The 19,546-nt window shown below is 38.0% G+C and overlaps 1 protein-coding gene across 1 annotated transcript; it reads right to left on the bottom strand.

Annotated features, from left to right (window-relative positions):
• Nucleotides 1–433: 433 nt before the first annotated feature.
• On the bottom strand, nt 434–18,970 carry dstn.S (destrin, actin depolymerizing factor S homeolog). Its single transcript, NM_001086126.1, is given in 4 exon segments — nt 434–1,700; nt 3,274–3,350; nt 5,563–5,834; nt 18,893–18,970. Coding segments are annotated over 4 exon segments (462 nt in total). The 5' UTR covers nt 18,896–18,970; the 3' UTR covers nt 434–1,590.
• Nucleotides 18,971–19,546: the final 576 nt, after the last annotated feature.

Genomic DNA, 19,546 nt, shown 5'->3' with positions numbered 1-19,546 from the left:
TATATCTTCTTAGACACTTCATTGCAAAAGGGGGAATACTGGACAAACTGGTTCTAAGTAGGTATAGCTAATTATAATTAATTACTTGTTGCTGCTAATTTCTCGCTAGAGGGTACCTTGAGTGGCACAGCCCACATTATCTTCCATAGACAGCCAGCAACAACAATACCATGAAAACCTTTTCAGCATGTTTTTCAATACCTGATCATTTGTACAAGTTCATCTCCAAAAATAGTAGTAGGCAAATGCTAGGAGTTGCTGCTCAAATATTGCTGGTCAGATGAATGTTGCTTATTCTGGTCTTACAGAAATCTGCAGCAAAGTATATGTTCCCAAATGATTTTGCCTCCACAAGACGACCGCTAAACATACCAATTTCTTAATGCCATTTGTGTGAAGCCTTTATTTTCCTACAGAAACAAAAAGCACAATATCTACGACATAATTTATTCTGCAACAATATTAAACAGATTTTTGGAAACCATTCAATTTTTATCAACAGAAATTCCAAGAGAAACAATTTATTGTTGTATTATTTATACAATGTTTATGCCTACATTCCCAAAATGAAAATGACAATCAATCCCCCACCATTAGCTAAGCTCCCCTTCTGTGGACAACCCATTTTTGTTGACAAGTTTGAAAATGCCCATCACCTCACCTTTATTAACAGAATATATATCCTCTTATTAAAACAATTGTGGCAGTGCAAACTAAATAAATTGTAATTTGAGGCAAAAGGGCTGATTTACTATGCCCCGCGCTGTGTTTTAAGTGCAAAAAAAGGCCTCAATTGGGTATTTTTCTTTTCTGCATTTTGCCTGCGGCATGGGGCATTGTGCAAATATCCGCAGGCCTCTGCTCTGCATTTCAGAGTACATAGGCCTGTAAATTGTGGGTGGCCTCTAGCTCCCCAAACAATTCAATCTTATGTGTCAGAAGGTAGGAGTGCCAGATTTTTTATTCGGAGATCACAGGGCAGAAGGGGGCGCAAGTGCCTTTATGAATGAGCAATAAGGGGTGTGTTATTTCACCCCTTATTGCTCTTGCACTGGGCTCCCTGTGATTATAACTGACTGCTAATTAGTTGTAGGAGCCAGAAACCTATTTAGCTGTTTCCTATAGGAACAGTCTGCATAGTACTTTGTAGCCTGTGTGGACTTCCCCATAGAGAACCATAAAAAATATCTTTAGCTGCAAGTTGTCAGCTGCAAAGAGTTGCTCTGGTGCTATATGGCTGTGTAATAAGACATCACAAAATTGGAAATGCTGAAACTTAACAGGAGGAGCTGAATTTGAGTCAAATGATGATGAGCTATTCTTTATGAATATACTGAATCATTACAGTGTTTTGAAAATTAAAACAAAAAAACAACAACAAATGGTCAAAATATGTCACTGAACTACAAGGCAGTTGTATACAGGTATAGATTAATAGGTAGAAAGCTACTGTAGAGTCTTCTTAAAAAATATTTTCTATTTGGTTTTGACAAAATGAAAGTAAATGATGAAGCAATTTTGCCATGTGCACTGCTTTAGCAATGTTAAATAAATTCAGGCTGTTTACAAGACATTAGTGGCACTTGGTTTCTATAAATTATGTCCTTCCAGGCATTTAATTTTGGAATTTGAAATTTTTTCAGCCAGCTGTTGAAGAGTTAGATCTTCACGAGACTGAATTTCCCATTGCTTTTGGACACCTAAACAAAAAAAAAAAGAAACATTAATAACAGATAAAAATGCTGCTACTTTAAATGTTTTCAAATTGATGGTGCATCCAAAAAGTGTCGGAAAATGGCAAGAACTTTACACCTTACTTCTAGGGTCACATTTTCTATATAGACACTGTCTGTCTGTGTCTAGGATAAGTGTCTAGGTATAGGATCCCTTATCCGGAAACCCGATATCCAGAAAGCTCTGAATTACGGAATGGCTGTCTCCCATAGACTCCATTTTATCCAAATAATCCAAATTTTTTAAAATGATTTCCTTTTTCTCTGTAATAATAAAACAGTAGCTTGTACTTGATCCCAACTAAGATATAATTAATCCTTATTGTAAGCAAAACCAACCTATTGGGTTTATTTAATGTTTAAATTAATTTCTAGTAGACTTAAGGCATGAAGACCCAAATTACGGAAAGATCCATTACCCCAGGTCCCAAGCATTCTGGATAACAGGTCACTAACCTGTATACATACACGAAGAAAAAAAAAAGAAAAAAAAAAAAAAAAAAAAATATATATATATATATATATATATATATATATATAAACTAAAAAAGTCTTTTCCATTTTCAGACACTTGCCATGTGCTATAAAATCTTTAGTTTACACTGAAAAACACGATTCAAGGGGTTGTTTATCTTTAAGTTAACCTTTAATATGATGTAGAAAGTAATATTCTAAGACAGTTCGCAATTGGTCCTCATCTTTTAAAATATGTGTTTATCCAGGTTTATCCAGAAATCCATTATTCAGAAAGCTCTGAATTACAGGAATTACAGAAATCTCCCATAGACTCCATTTTACTAAAATAATAAAAAAATTTAAAAATGATTTAATTTTATTTTGTAATAATAAAACAATACCTTGTACTGTAGCCTAACTTAGATATAATTAATCCTTATTGGAGCAACACAATCCCATTGGGTTTAATCAATGTTTAATGATTTTTTTTAGGAGACTTAAATTATGAAGATTGAAATTACGGAAACATCCCTTATCTGGAAAACCCCAGGTCCCGACAGTAACGTAACTAGGTGGGGGCGGGGGCCCTGGTCCAATCGCACCCCCTGCTACCCCGGCAGTTATGCAACTGGGTCCCGAACATTCTAGATAACAGGTCCCATACCTCTATGTCACTTTTTGTTTAGCAACTCTTCAGTTCAGTAGTTATCTAATTGCTAGGGTTCAAATGACCTTAGCAACCAGGGAATGGCTTGACTGAGAAACTGGTATTTGAATAGGATAGAACCTAAAACCTTAATAGAAATATAATTGCATTTTTGTGCCTGTCAGTGTATGTGTATATTGGTGTACTGGTTCTCCAATCAGATATGTGACCTTGGGTCACTGGGGCAGAATGTGGCATTTAGTCTGAAAATACAGTAAACAATTTAGCACTTGAACTTAGTGAAACTCTCTATAGTACACAAGGAACATTGTGGGTACTGTCATGAGTATGGCATTTCTCAGTCTTGCAAGACAAAATTTAGCCAGAAACTGAACTTACCCCATTATATGTTGCTGAATAAAAAATAGTTTTACCTACCTGGTAAGGCTTGCTTTAATGATGACTTAGAGCTAGCAAAAAGCATTTTTTGTTTGATAGTTGCAGTGTCAGGAGTCCTGTGTGCAGAAAATACAAAAAAAAATAAAAAAAACTGCAGGAAATCACTGATTACATATTTGTCAAAATCTTGCTGATACCATTTGCCTTTGATATTGCAACAGTACTTTTGTACTTTTTGTACTTATTTATTTTATTGTACTTTTTGATTTTCTCAAATAAAGATAAGACAGCACCTACAGTGCTGCTAAGCCTTAAGCTGGCCGTACATGTAAAGACCCCCCCTACTGACATGCCAAAGTGGTGCTCAATGTCTGCTTGTGATCTCTTAGTAGGGGTGCACTGAATACACAATTTTAGGTTGCAGCTAGGGTTGCCACCTTTATTGTTTTGGGAACGGGCAGGGGACGGGCTGCTTAGGGGGGGCAGGTCGTGCAAAGTTGGGGGCAGGCTGTGTGACATGAAGAGCGGGGCAGTGATGTTGGGGGCAGGCGATCAGCGATTGGCTGATGTCATTCACTTAAATGTCCTGTCCGGATTTTCTTATTTTCACCCGGGCTGCCCTTCCAAAAACTGGGCTGTCTGGGTGAAATCCGGACAGGTGGCAACCATAGATGCAGCCGAACCTCAAATCCTTTGTGAATACCGAACTGAATTCAAACCCTAATTTGAAAGGAGACTTCCTTTTTTGTGTGATGAAAAGTCATGTGATTTTTTTTGGATTCAGATTTGGTTCGACCAGGCACTTGGAATTGGCGAATCTCAATCCTGCTGAAAAAGGCAGAATCTTGGCTGAACCTTCCCCATCTCTTAGTCATTATTACCCTCCACTAAGTCTATAATTGTATGTGTAATAAATTTCCAGTTTCTTGTATTTGAGCATTTATCCTACACTATAGAATAATGTAACAGAAGCCACATCAGTCCCTCAGTGTGCATTGGTGCCATTCTCAATAACTTGTTCTTTACTGTAACATCAAGACGTATGGCTGGATATGAGCCAACATATAATTCAATAAAGTTAATAATGATAGAAGCTGAAAACAGCATCAATACCAGTGTTGTCACATGTTTTCAAATCATCTCAATTGGATATGGTAGCAATGGTTTTTGGCTCTTCAAAAATACAGTATATTGGTAAAGACATGGGCGGGTTGTGATAAGCATTAATTTTGTGCTATCAACCTAGAGCTGCAGTTCTTTCAGTAGCATTGCAGAGGTGGAAGATTGACTAATTTGAGAGAGTGGACTTCAGGGACATCAACAGGAATGAGTAGTGATTAGTGAATTTTTTTTGCCAGGCATGGATTCACGGCGGAATTCTCCATTTCGCCGTCTGAAATTTTTTTTTGCTAAACTGCGGCAAAAATTTGACAAGAAAAGTTGTTGCAAGAAAAAATTGACTTTTATGCAATTGGAGGGAGAGAAAAAAGTATTGCAAAAAAAAAAATCACGCCTGCAAGAAAAAATTGTCGCATTTTTCCAAAATTTTCTATGAAGCGAAACGGGACAGATTCGCTCATCCTGAATCACTAGGTATTTTTTTCTTGAGGAGACTTTTTTTTTTTTTTTTAATCCCACCCACTAATAGGTGGAATCGACACAGTTCATGCTCAAGTTTTAAAATCTCATACAAAAGTTGCATTGGTGCCATTATGGGTCTTAAGGCCCCCATACACGTGCCGATAAAAGCTTCGGACAGACCGAATCGGCAATTTATTGGCCTGTGTGTGGGGCCATTCGACGGGCTTCCCGATCGTTATCTGGCCGAAAGTCAGGCAGATTTCGATCGGGCAGTTGAAAAAAACCAGTCGGATCGCGGGCGCATCTGTGCATTTATGTGGTCCCGAGATTCGACTGCCCGTATCGGATGCATTATGATCCAATTGTTGGGCCCTAGGACCCTTGATTGGATCAGCCGGATATCGCTCACTTCAATGTAGGCATGTCGGGGAGAGATCCACTCGATCTCGGTGCCACACGAGCAGATCTCTATGTCAATGGCCACCTAAACACTAGTGGAAAAATTGCCATTCTTTTATGCTCAATTTGTGTGCAGTTTAGTACTTCGTCTAAGTTTCAGAATACATAAAATAATAATGAACATACATATATGTTACAGTGACAATGAGCAAACACCGTCTGTATGTTGTTTTTATGAGACACAAGTTCACATGCATTTTGGCCTCAGCACTGCACCTGCATTTAGGACATAAGTACTAAGTACTGTTATTTACTTGCTGATTTGATTGGCAAATATGTTCAACTCACCACATCACAAACATGAGATCCTGCCTTAATGTTTCCCCTGTAGAATAATTAACATCAATCAAGGCGTAACAGCATTTTTTCTCAGGGAACATTGATTTTAGAGTTTGGAAAAAATCCCCCTTGTGGTCTACGAGGATTTCTTTTTCCTTGTCCAAAGTAATGAATTTCTCGTCTTCAGTGAAACAAAAGAAAATGACCTTCTTCTTAGACTTTCTAAGTTTCATCTCTTGAAACTCGGCAGAAATGCAGTCATCAATCCGAACACCTGATGCCTGGAAAAGCAAAATGTATGCATCTAGTTAGCACAAGTCGCAAAAGGTGGAAGAGCCAAACGCATAAAGTTACAGCTCAACAAATTTTGCAAAACACGCATGGATGAAACATCCAAAACTTTGTAGCACCCTGATTATTCGTGTAAATGATTAGTGCTTTTATTTTGCACAAAAAGGACTGGTGTGGTCCAAAAAAGGGCATCAGTGTTATAGATGCTGCAACAAGTAAAATACTACAAGCAGCCATAGCTCACTGCATCTTAAGGTGGCCATACACAGGCAGATAAAGCTGCCGATATCGGTCGTTTGTACCAATTTGACAGCTTCTCTGCCCGTGTATGGGGGCTTCCGACGGGTCTTCCCGATCGCTATCGTGGCCAGAAATCGATCGGGAAGACCCGTCGGAAGCCCCCATACAGGGGCAGAGAAGCTGTCAAATTGGTACAAACGACCAACGGGAAGGTTTGATTTTTAACCGACCGACCCGTCGGAGCCCCTTGGCGTATCGTAATTCGATCGTTTGGTCATACGGCCGAACGTTCGATTACCCCCGATATAGCCATGCCGTTAGTGGCATATCGGGGAAAGATCCGCTCGTTTGGCGATGTCGGGAAAAGAGCTGATCTTTGCGTCTATGGCCATCTTTAGTCCCTTCATAGAGGGCTTTCATTGCTCAGAAAACTGCCCCCCTCCCAAACACAAAAGTATAAAAGTTTTTACCCCCTAAAAGCCCCTTCAACAAAGGTTTCTATAGGAAGAACAACATTTGAGATTTGTAACAACAGAATGATTAATATATAAAGAAAAAGTGTTCCCTGTGTAGCACAACATACAAGTTTAATGCGCAAATAAAGCCACCCTTACAGGATATCCTGCGGAAGCACTGTTAGTAAGAAATGCAGCATGTTGAGAACTAAGACATATTTTTTACTTTCTTGATAAACCCCCCTTTCTTCCTCTATTCTGTTTCTTAGACTAAAGTGAAGATCTGAAGTGGCTTTTGGATTTAATGAGGAGAAGGTGGTGTTGCTTGATGAACTGAATTGAGTATTTAAGTGCGTACGTTTTTAAAATAATAAATGCTATAAATAAAGTTAGTATAATATCTTTATACAGGTATAGCACCCATTATCCAGAAACCTTGTATCCAGAAAGTTTCAAATTATGGGAAGGCCATCTCCCATAAAAAAAAGTATAATTTTTAGAAATGATTTCCCTCCTTTCTCTAAAAATAAAACAGTACTTTGTACTCAACCCTAACTAAAATAAACCTAATCCTTATAGGTGGCAATAATAATTTTATTCCAATTATTTAATGTTTAAATTATATTTTAGTATGGAGATCCAAATTACAGAAAGATCCCTTATCTGGAAGACTCCGGATCTCAAGATTTCTGGATAACAGGTCCCATACCTGTACTAAATTTGCTTCAGGCAACACTCCAACCACTAAATCATCGTTGTATAATGGCACCGAGCCCAAAGTCACATATAAACAGTGACATTCATACGGCGTATTTTTTTTGAATATGAGACAATGCAAGCAAAACAAAAACAGGCACAAATAATCCTGTTATCCATAAAGCTTTGAATTACGAGAAGACCAACTCCACAGACGTCATTTTAATCAAATAATTTTCATTTTTAAAAATGATTTCCTTTTTCTCTGTAATAATAAATCAGTACCCAAACTAAGATTTAACTACTCCATACTGGAGGCAAAATAACCCTACTGGCTTAATTCATGTTTAAATACATTTTTGTAAATTAAAGTATGCAAATTACAGAAAGACCCCAGGTCCAGAGCATTCTGGATAATATCAGAACCTGTATCTTCTTTCAATAACCCAGTATCAATAATGGTGTCAACTTGTAATGTTGGGTCCACGTGCACCATACCTACAGCTTGAGCAGAATTTTCAGTGGATGTGGATGTGCAGCAAAAAAAGAGAGAGAAAACATCCTAAACATCTTTACAACATATTTCATGCCTCAGCAGAGCACTTGCCTACGATTAGCTGCTCTTCTAAGGCACATAATGCTTAAGGCTTTTTTTGGATGCTTGGGATAAATAAAGCCTTTTTGTACTGTTTTGTGTACTTGCCATTTCAACTAATGTCGTCCAGATTTTAGTGCTGGTTAAGAATCATAATTTTCCTTAATGTGCTTGTAATTGCTTTGGGTGCCATATAGTACAGGTGGAAAGACAGTGGCAGCAAATAGCATCCAGGCACAACAAAGGTAAGGCACATGGGTAGTAGACAGGCAATATCATCATTCACAAGTAATTGTGTCTGTGGAAGCATGGCCCATCTAAAGATCTTTCCGTTTCAGAGAATCTGAGCACAACCCTTGGAAAGCAGAGTGACTTCAAGTCCCAGAATCCATCACTTCACAATTAAAAAAACTATAGGAGGGGTGGCACGATATTAAAAGCTGGAAAAATTGTTCCTATGAGCAAAGATATACTACCATGGCTTTCAATCTGTGGGATCAGGTATGTCTGTATTAAAAAAATATATATAAATATTTATATCTGGAAGTTCAGATGGTTTTTATGTGCTTTTTCCCCTTGTTCAAGGGAAGCCGGCAGCGCTCAGCACACTGCACTGTTAGCTAGGCTGACGTGATAGGGAACTGAAGCCTGTCTTTGCTTGTGTAACAGCAGGGCTGTTATTGGCTACCCACCTGCTTACTGTACTTCTAACATGGATTGCTAAGACACACCCACTCTTATTTGAAACTCTAACAGGGACCCTAACAAATCTATAAGGAGCTCCAATAAAGGGGCCACCAATAAAGATAATGATTATTTATTATCCCAAAGTTAAACCAGCACCATATAGTATTCATTATTGCCTACAAGATTTGGAGGGATTTCACTTATACTCTAGGTCACCTTTAATAATACAAAATAAGTCCCCTTGCTATAATATTTCCTTGAGTTAAATGTTTCACAAACACACCTAATATACAGTAAAACATGAAGCTGTGCATTTCTAGCTGTAGAGCGCTGCACATATAGTAATATTACATTGTAAGCTTAAATTTCATTTTCCCTGAAAGCAACACCACTGTCTATGCATAAAATATAGATGGCAAGGAAGTAAACTGAGCAGTGTGACTGGGAGGTAGCATATGGCACACCTTCCAGCTTTGTCATTGCATTTTGTCTTAGTGACAGTTTCTTTATACAGACAGCAATGTATAGAAGGCAGTATAGAAGGCACTGAATGTAAGCTCCCTTGTAGAATGCAAGGGCATAGGCAAAAATGTACTCGGAACCTCAGGATGGTTGGTCTAAATGCTGAATCCTAATTCACTGTTATTAAAGAAGACAGAAACATCAGATTGGATTTTCTAACCTAACCAATAGATTTCAGGCCAATTTCGGCCAAATATAATTCAGGCATGGCCTATACATGGGCAACATTCTGCTTTCTTGAAAGTGAATTGGCACTTTATATCAGCCCAAGCATGGACTGCAAGGGAAAAGGTGATCCAAATATTCAATATGTGGCAGATGGGTGAGCATACGTTAAACTGTATCAGGCTGTAGAAATTGTGCATCATTGTAATGCCTTAAAAATAATAAGAGAGAACCTGTGGCTTTAGCTTTTCCTTCTTCTTTTTCCTTTTTTCCTTCAAAAGGTTTTTTAATTCAGCTGTCATGAAACTAGTAGACATGCAAGCTATTATATAATGGAGAAAGAAAGGTGTGTGAAAGGATTTTATTTAGAAGCAAAGCCAAATGCACAGCACTTTCCGAAATACCACCAATGCCATGTGCTACCACAGTGGTAGAGGGAGCACTGGCAGATCAAATTTTGTAATCAAGTAATAGGGTATTTAAAATCTATAAAGAGATCAAAAAAGAGTGAAAAATGCCCGGTGACATCACGGATAAACCTGTAACTAGTGCTCTGCTCCCCAGTGCTCCGGCGCTTGAATGCCAGCGCTCTTGCATCTGCGTAAGGTAGTGTGGGCGCCCACCCAGCAAATCCGACGCTGGTAGCGTAGGGTGCCTGGGACTGTAGGGAGGTACTGGGAGCAGAAAGAACCCTGGGACTGGCTACATGGGGTGGAAGGATTGGTTGATGGCACTAAGGGAGGGCTGTTATAAAAAGGGGAAGCTGCTTACCCTCCTCCTCTTGTGACATCACAGGCACCGGCCGATTATGGCATCCCCCACACGTTGCACTTTTACACTTATATTGTTACATTTACAATAAATTTTTCTCAATGGATTGTTTTCCATATTGTTAAAGGGCATGTAAAGGTGAAAAAATAAAATCCCATTTTTACTTTCTTTAATGAAAAAGAAACATATCTCTAATATACTTTACTTAAAACATGTGTATAGTTTTTATAAGAAACCTGACTGTGGATAGAAATTGTCAGAAGGTCCCTTACTGCTCTGCAGGGAAACAATCATACTTGTGAACAGAAGGGGGAGCCCCCGCCTTACTTTCCAGCCATGCAGAACTCAAGCAGCTTTGTTTGTTTCCCTGTTTTGATCATTTATGACCACCACTAAGCAGCCCAGACCACACTGAGCATTTGGTCTTGCAAAGATGTTTAACAAAGTTACAAGATGGTGACCCCCTGTAGCCAACTTTGAAAGCATAAATTATTTGTTTGATTAGGCTTGTGGTGCAGTAAGTTCATGTTTATATTTAGTATACAAAATACAGCATTTCTAGCCTTATTCTATTTTAGACTTTACTTCCCCTTTAAGAATGTGTTACATAACAAATATTATTATTGTCACAGCTGTTGGCGGGTAATTGTTTTTGGTCCTTGCCATTTGGATATGGCCAGTAGGTTTTTCCCTTTACATGCCCACCTCAACTGCGATGGCTGGCATCTGTGGTAACCTGGGCTTGGTATTACAGGGTTATCGGTTTTTGGCAAATATGTTTTTAATAAAAGCTGTGGACACCCACAAAAAGGGAGAACTGAGTCTTGTGTTTTATTTAAATGTTAGCTCACAAGCCTCCCACAGTCCCCTTAAGGACGAGTAACAAGTATAACAAAACATGACATGATTCATTTGAAAATATCTCCTGTTTCTATCCTGTGTGATTTTCATGAAAGAAGTCATTCAGGTTTTTACTTTATTGCGTTTGCTAATAGTTTTGGCATCTGCAGACATTTTTGCATTTTTGATGCAGCTCCTGCAATGACACCCCCCCCCAGACCTTACCTTTCCTAATGTAAAGAGTGAAAACGTGCTCTCTTACACTAGTAACGCCACATTTCTGATGGAAATACAGTTCTTGAAGGTACCAGAAGCAGCTGCTGCCTGAGGCTAGTTTTTCAACTAATATAGATCAGAAGGTAAAGGTTTGTTTATTAAATCAATATTGCTTGCCTATACAAAGTATGGGATCCATTATCTGAAAACCCATTATCCAGAAAGCTTCATACTACAGGGAGGCCATCTACCATAGACTCAATTTTAATCAAATAATTACATTTATTTATTATTTCTACTGTAATAATAAATAGGATCTTGTGTTTGGTAACACCTACGATACAGTTAGTTATACACTAAATGGCAATGTGTTGGGAGTTTCCTTAAATGAAAAGGATCTAGGGGTCTTTGTAGATAACACGTTGTCTAATTCTGGGCAGTGTCATTCTGTGGCTACTAAAGCAAATAAAGTTCTGTCTTGCATAAAAAAGGGCATTAACTCAAGGGATGAAAACATAATTATGCCTCTTTATAGGTCCCTGGTAAGGCCTCATCTGGAGTATGCAGTTCAGTTTTGGACTCCAGTCCTTAAGAGGGATATAAATGAGCTGGAGAGAGTGCAGAGACGTGCAACTAAATTGGTTAGAGGGACGGAAGACTTAAATTATGAGGGTAGACTGTCAAGGTTGGGGTTGTTTTCGCTGGAAAAAAGGCGCTTGCGAGGGGACATGATTACACTTTACAAGTACATTAGAGGACATTATAGACAAATGGCAGGGGACCTTTTTACCCATAAAGAGGATCACCGTACCAGAGGCCACCCCTTTAGACTAGAAGAAAAGAACTTTCATTTGAAGCAACGTAGAGGGTTCTTCACAGTCAGGACAGTGAGGTTGTGGAATGCACTGCCGGGTGATGTTGTGTTGGCTGATTCAGTTAATGCCTTTAAGAATGGCTTGGATGATTTTTTGGACAGACATAATATTAAAGGCTATTGTGATACTAAACTCTATAGTTAATATAGGTATGGGTATATAGAATTTTAATTAAAAGTAGGGAGGGGTGTGTGTATGGATGCTGGGTTTTCATTTGGAGGGGTTGAACTTGATGGACTTTGTCTTTTTTCAACCCAATTTAACTATGTAACTATGTAACTATGAATCCTTATTGGAACATAAACTATTATATTGGGTTTAATTAATGTTCCGGATAACATGTCCCACTTCTATAAATGTTTTTCACTCTCTCTCCGCTGACTATTCTGCACTGTTACTATAAAGCATGTTTGTAATTTCAATTTTTTGTTGTTGACACTATGCCTGAAAAAGAGTCAAGTATCGAATTAGCATAAGTACGCCTCTCATTGTCTTGCATGCAGCAGGAAAACAGCCGTTGCTACCATATAAAGCCAAAAGTACACTCTGTGCCTATTGCAGAGGTTCCTGTCTGATGAGAGTGGTTTGCACAGTTTCCGGAAATGTGTTTAGAAACATTACAAAACCGGATCATGTTTGAGCAATGATTTACGTAATGATAGTGCAGCAGAAATCTTCTACGACTTAGCTTGCGGAGTTTACTTAACATATCCTATTGTATTTTACTTGTTGCTCGTGTCTACTACCTCCTGTGAATGTATATGAGAGAGCAAGAGAGAGAGAGGGATAGAGAGAGAGCGCAAGCAGCTGAAGGAGATTGGGGCTTTGGTCTGGCTCAGCCCTCAGTTCCACTGCTGGATTTAGCCACAAGTGTAAGGCAGTAAAGGTGGCCATAGACATAGAGATCCGCTCGTTTGGCGATGTCGCCAAACGAGTGGATCTCTCCACGATGTGCCCTAGGGCCCAACAATCGGATCATAGTGGATCTGATACCGGCAGTTGGATCGCGGCACCGTATACACGCATAGATGCGGCCGCGACCCGACGGGCTTTTTTTAACCTGCCCGATCGAGATCTGGCTGACTTGTGGGCAGATATCGATCTGGGAAGCCTGTCTAAAGGCCCCACACATGGGCCAATAAGCTGCCGACTCGGTCTGTCGGCAGCTTTTATCGGCCTGTGTATGGGGGCCTTTAGGGTTGCCACCTTTTCTGGAAAAAATATATATTTATTTATTTTTTTTTTTTTTCCTATTAATAACATTGGGATCAAGCATAATTTTTATCAGCCAAGCCGGTAAAATAGTGGGCTTGCTGGAATTTTTTTGTAAATCGCTTTTTAGTCCTGTCCTAAGTATGATTCCTATATAGAAATGATGGCCCTGTGTTTAAGAGAATGTGATAAAAGCCTTTCGAGGAAAATAATATGTGAAATGCATATTTTATGTACATTTACTATGGGTTATGCAAACCTGCAATACTATTACCCACTTACCCAGTGAAAAAAGATTGGGAATGTTATAGTGTGTGGGAATGTGCAGACATTGAATGGAATAATGGTCTAATGAAGAATATTATGTTTACTAGGGAAATGTAATAAAGGTCATGAATATAATACAAATTTGCATAAATATGAAAAAATTGTAAATACTGCATTTTTAAAGGCTATTTTGAAAGTGCTGTATTTTTGGGCACTGCATGTTTTGCATTTTTTTTCTCTAAGCTGCTTTTTATAAAATTCCCCCATAAGACTTTTATTATAATTCCTAATTAGTTTTTATTTTTTTATTTTATATCCACGTCATCATTTTCCTTTTCTATGCAGGTAGGAACAGTTGCAATTTGAATTACATGTGTGGAGAGACAATAGCTTGATGCTGAATGGAATTCACAAATATTAATCACATCAAATGTCACATAAAACACAAATTAACTTTATAGTGTTCTTTTTCTATCATAGTTGATCAACACTTTATTCTTCTTTCTATTATAACTATTATATATATTTCTTTCTCTTTTATTCTTGCTTATGCTGCAGCTGTCAGGGTTATCAATTATTCAGTTTTGGTAGGCCTATGCTTTTCTGCGGTAATGTGATAATAGGCAACAGACTTCACTAGGTCTAGTATCACATAGCAACCAGCCAGACGTTTGCTTTCAGACATAAAACTGTATCTACAGATTAGTTGCTATGGGGTCACTAAAACTGGAGCAGGTGTTGCACATGTTTTTACATTGCCCTTTGTTCTATTTTGTTGTTTACTAAAGTGACAAAGGGCATAAATTTCCAAGGGGTGTCCAGTGCCATTGAAAAGGGGGGTGGTTTGGGCCGGTTGGGGGTAGAGCTTGGAACGGTCAAGGTAGAGCTGGGGTGGGTTTTGTAGTGAAACTGGAGCAAACTGGGAGGCAGTAGGAGCATTAATCTGCCCTTGCACATGGGCTAATGTATTAAGTAGACACAGAGTGATAGAGAAGGATCGCTTAAATAATATTATTGTTTCTCAGGATACAATTGACCTGATATGTCCAGCACTTGCAGACCCCCTGTTATATGATGGAAAAGATATTAATAACAATAAGCACCAAGGCATCATCATTGTGAATGGACTGTCTTATATGGCCTGCGAAAAAGAAACTCTGGGAAGAAACTCTGATCTCTAATCATTCACCAGACAGACGCTAATTAAAGTCTAAAGTTAGTATGTTTGTGATATACCATAACAATAATAAAGATAGTAATTACTACACTAAAAAAGCATTAAATAGCACTTTGCAAACTTCCCTCAAAGCTGCATTACATTCATTTTTTTTACTTTTTTGTAATATGCAGACTCTGTCCAATTTGTATTTCTAAAAGCAAGCTGTGGTAGGGTTGTATACAGAATATAATGCCCTAGGCCTTTTTAGGAAGTAACGCACATAGCATATATATATATATATATATATATATATATATATATATATATATATATATATATATATATACATTGAGAAAGGTCCCAGAGTGGACACATTGGCTGTAACTGCACATATCAAATACAATGTTTTATATATATATATATATTCTGCCCATTTTAGCCCTCAAGATATCTCCTGTTGCAGCCCCTCCCTGAATCGGTACCATTGCACTGAATAAGGTTTGCACATACAGAAAGAAAGGGCTGATACACTTGCTTTTATATATTTTTTGTTTCTTCCTTATTGATTACAACCATAATTTTTGCCAACCAGGCTGGTAATCTATGCCCAGGTAAAAAATTCAAACCAAAAACTGTGTTCAGTGTCAGACTGGAGCATTGGGGACTCTAAAGGCCCCCATGGCAGTCACCAGGGGCCCCCTCCCGATTTCCAAATGCAGACCCAAACCTCACTGATCAGGGGAGTAGGCCCAGTCCGACCCAGACTGTGTTAGATTCACTGACACTGTCTAAAATTTTGGAAAAAACAGTGAAAACCATATATATATATATATATATATTTTTTTTTTTTTAAATTAAATACAACTCCAATGGACAATGAAAATAAAAGGTGAGATATCCTGGATGTTCTAAAAAATCAAGTGGGTTTAATGGCAGGTAATGACATGATATAGCCAGTCATATTTCTGTGAAGAAAGATTCACTCTTATCATGTACTTAATTATAAATCACTGATTTTTGTTTCAAACTAAATTCTGAAAATGTGTTTGTCACAGGAGACATTTTTAAAGAAAAAATATGTGTCTACATCCTCTGGAGGCACAATTGTTTTCTTAGCCTTGCGAGACTGAACTGACATCTGAAGGGTTGTTTGTCTTTCTTCTATTCCACTCTTCCAACTTCTATTTCACTCCTATTCTACCCTTTCTCCTGTTCCACTTAATGGGTGTTTTGGAAAGTTGGAACTGGATGGGCTTGTGCCCTTTTCAGCCTCACTTACAGTATTTACGAATGAATTGCCAATAAGTTATGAATCATGTATCACTTTGCCAAATGAAATACCCTTGCTTCTTGTGTGAGTGTGAGCCGAACTGCATCCGAACCCTAAGGATTCAGCTGAATCCAAATACTGCAAAATCTGATTCCTGATTCCTACATCGTTATGTTAGAGTGGAGCTGTTGATGTTGCTTACAGTCTTGCTGGAGACATGTTTGCTTTGAACATTAAACCTAGTAGAGGACAAGGTAAGATTCTGACAATCAGCCAGATTCCCCAGCAGTATGAAACAGAGCTGACTTGTTTGTTCAGCTTTGCCCTAGGGATGGTTAGAAGTGTAGGTGTGCTGTATTAAATAGCATGATCCGATTGCCCAACCCTAAACTGTAATTTCCAGACAGCACACTTTCTTAATATAAAATGTGAAAAGAAGCAAGATTTGAGTTTATATAAAATTACCACACCCTCTTTAGAGTCTTACTTTTAATATTGTGCTATATGCAATTCTTGTTCAACACATGAGGGTGAGGGTATCCCTTGCAGGCAAATGCTATCTACATTTGTTTTGTGTAAGTTGATGAAGCCAGCTTATTAGTGGTATCTGGTGCGCATAGAGTCATAGACAAACCCTTTCCCCCTATTGCCACAAATAATTACCCCCACAGCCATGAATAATGCGTAGTGTGTATTGTATATGCCACCAAAGTCTGTGTTTGTATAAATATTATATGCCCCATGTAGGCTATAAACATAGGCTTGAATTGCCTGCTGCAGATGTATTTATTTTATGCATTCATCGTAGCTGTATAACCACCCCCTATCCCAAATAATGGTGTTAAGCATTGAAATAATAAGTCTGAGAAACTGCATGCCAAATCATATCATCAATGAAATAGTAAAAAATTGCTGTGGTATGGCAGACAAAAATAAAAATGTTATGAAATATGGACAGTGCTGTACAGCTCATTGGGATTTCCCCTTAAAAGGAGACTTTATCCCCCCCAAATAAAAATGTAATTTTTTTTTTATAATCAAATGAAATGCAATTCTATGCTAATTTCTAATATACATTAACCAACATGTTCTAATAAATGTACATTTTAATGTAACTGCAACTGAAACCAGTAAAATGTTGGAGAAGTCAGAGTTCCTCTAACTAAGACTCCAATTCCCAAAATGCCTTGCATGTGCTGCGATTACCAACAGACCTGTGAAAACGTGCGCAAGGCATTGTGGGAACTGGAGTCTCGACTGGAGGAGAGCTGGCATCATTTTTCAACAGTCAGAAGAAGCCTTGAAGAGCCAGACTGATACTGATTTAAAACAGCAACAAATAAACTGCAAATGCATTAATGCATATTGGAAAGATGCTTAGAAAAATGTTCATTATGCAGAATGTATTTATTTTAATTTTTTGGATGGAGTTCACCTTTTATAAAGGAATATTTAACAGAGTTGAAAGTATATATACAGTATATGCAGCAAAAGAATAAAATGACACAAATAAGAATCAGTCTTGAACCACACCCAGAACAAGACGTAGGTGCTGCACCCATGTTCTGTGTGTATGGACCATAGCACCAATATTTTGGAACTTAATAGTAAACCCCAAAGTGAATTGCAATAAATATATAATAAGCAAGATATACCCTTATCAAAGTAAAAAAACGGCAAAGGATAGAGGTTCCCCAAAAAGTTTACAGAATATTGCAGACCCCACCCTTTGTCAGGACCAACACTTTTTATTGTGACAATTTTCCGAGCGCACATCTTATTACAACTTCAACCCGATAACTTGCTTTACTTGATGCAAAAATATACTGTCAAACCATGATTCCACATTACCTCGTTTTCCTGGATTTTATGTTTTTTTCCCCATTTTTTACAGTCCCTATATGTTCTAACATGCTGGAAACAATTGTTGCATTTCAGCAATTTAAAACAACTTCTGGTGCGGTAACACTGAGAGAAATTCTAAATTCTGCTTTTAAGTGGCGTCCCATCCCATTTTCCCCTATAATGGTGTCTTTTAAACAATATGCTGCAAAGCGTTTCCGAGCACAAGATGGAGCGATCACATATGGCAGGCTAACATGTTCCTGAACATGCACCTTCATTTGCAAACGTGCCATAATCATAATGGGGACAATAAATCCCAATATTTCCCTTATATGCATGGGATCTGTTTCATAAAACGCCTTTGTCTGATTTCTGCGCTAAGCATGCACTGCTGCATAGTTTTTATCATTTACTATTTCCGTGTTTAAATACAGTAGATTGCTTACCCTCATATCTGAGCTTGGTTAGTTTATAAATACAGTATAAAAGAAATATGCAACCTGTTTGTCATGTTTGGTCCGTATTTAATAGAATATTGCACACATTTATATGCTTCAATGGAAAATCCATTGATACAGTCGCATTAGGGTGAATGCAAACAGCAGCAGCATTGTTAATATTTCACGTATGTCTGAGTGCAGCTTGCTATCAAGTTCAAATATTTATAACCCTTTAATGTCTCCTTGGTTTCTAAAAGTCCTTGGACTCAAATTTTCATAATTATTATGCCCCCCCACACAAAGTCACTTTGTGTGCTGCATTTTTGGCCCTTTTTAAACTCTACTACGTGGTCTTGAAAATCTGCCAGTTAAGCCCTTTCTGCTTTCATGGCAAAGATACTTCTGCATTTCTGAATATTCAACATACAGACTTTAAGGATACAGATGGATACTAAATGATTTTGATATAGTAGTTATATTGTCAAAGTTTTAGGGCTTAATTTAAAGAAAATGTTTAAAGATGTTTCTTGGGATAAGCATTCAGAAGACCCCATATTATATTCAACTACTGAAATAAAAATAAACCCTACATTAGCATGTCTACTAATGCAGGAGAACCTGAGAGCTCATTTGGAACAACCAGGCAAGGGCTACCTAATCGTTCTAATGTTCTTATAGTTCTAATGTGACTAAGCTTAAAAGATTAAGGTTATAATTATATACTAGTTTTCAAAGATATTTGAAGAGCATGAATAGGACTTTTTTCATTTCTGCCCTCATATGCATGACTTACCATTGTTGATGTTCACCTGTTTAAATCGAAGAGAAGAAGAGAGAAGTATCCAATAGCGGCAGTCAAACAAGTACTTGCTGTTCGGCTGCTTCCTCTAAAAGCACTCAAATGTCTTTTGACTGTCCTGTAGGCTTGAAGGGGGAGTGCTCTGCTGTGGCACAAATTTTAATGATCTCAGCCTTTCCGTATACCTGTTTCTCATGCTGTGCTGGCACTGGCTTACAGGCTATGACAAAGGAGGGGGCAGGATAATATAACTAACACAGACTCGCTTTGTACTTATTTGCAGTGGAAATTTTTTTTTATTTTCTTGCTATTGAAGACAGTAGGGAGGCCTGAGGCTGCACAAGCACCTGATGCCTTGGTCTCTAAGTAATTCTATCTATAGACACTAGGGGTTTTAGGTATTTGGCATTATTGTCTTCTGTTGCCTTGGCGAAGTTATTATGGCTTTGTGAACCATTAAATAATGTAGGATATACAGTACAGTATGTATTATCATTACAGGCCACTAATCCAGCATTTTTCAGTTTCCTCTTGTAGCTTACATTTAATAAAGGATGATAAACCTAAATGCCCAATACACAATGAAACTTTGTACTGAATCATTCGTATATTTGAGTTATATTAACCAATGATCGAAGTCATTGGGTT

Source organism: Xenopus laevis, chromosome 5S (genome assembly GCF_017654675.1).
Source record: "Xenopus laevis strain J_2021 chromosome 5S, Xenopus_laevis_v10.1, whole genome shotgun sequence".
NCBI lineage: Eukaryota > Metazoa > Chordata > Amphibia > Anura > Pipidae > Xenopus > Xenopus laevis.
Note: the sequence above shows the minus strand (reverse complement) of the source record. Positions and strands in the feature narration are given on the sequence as shown.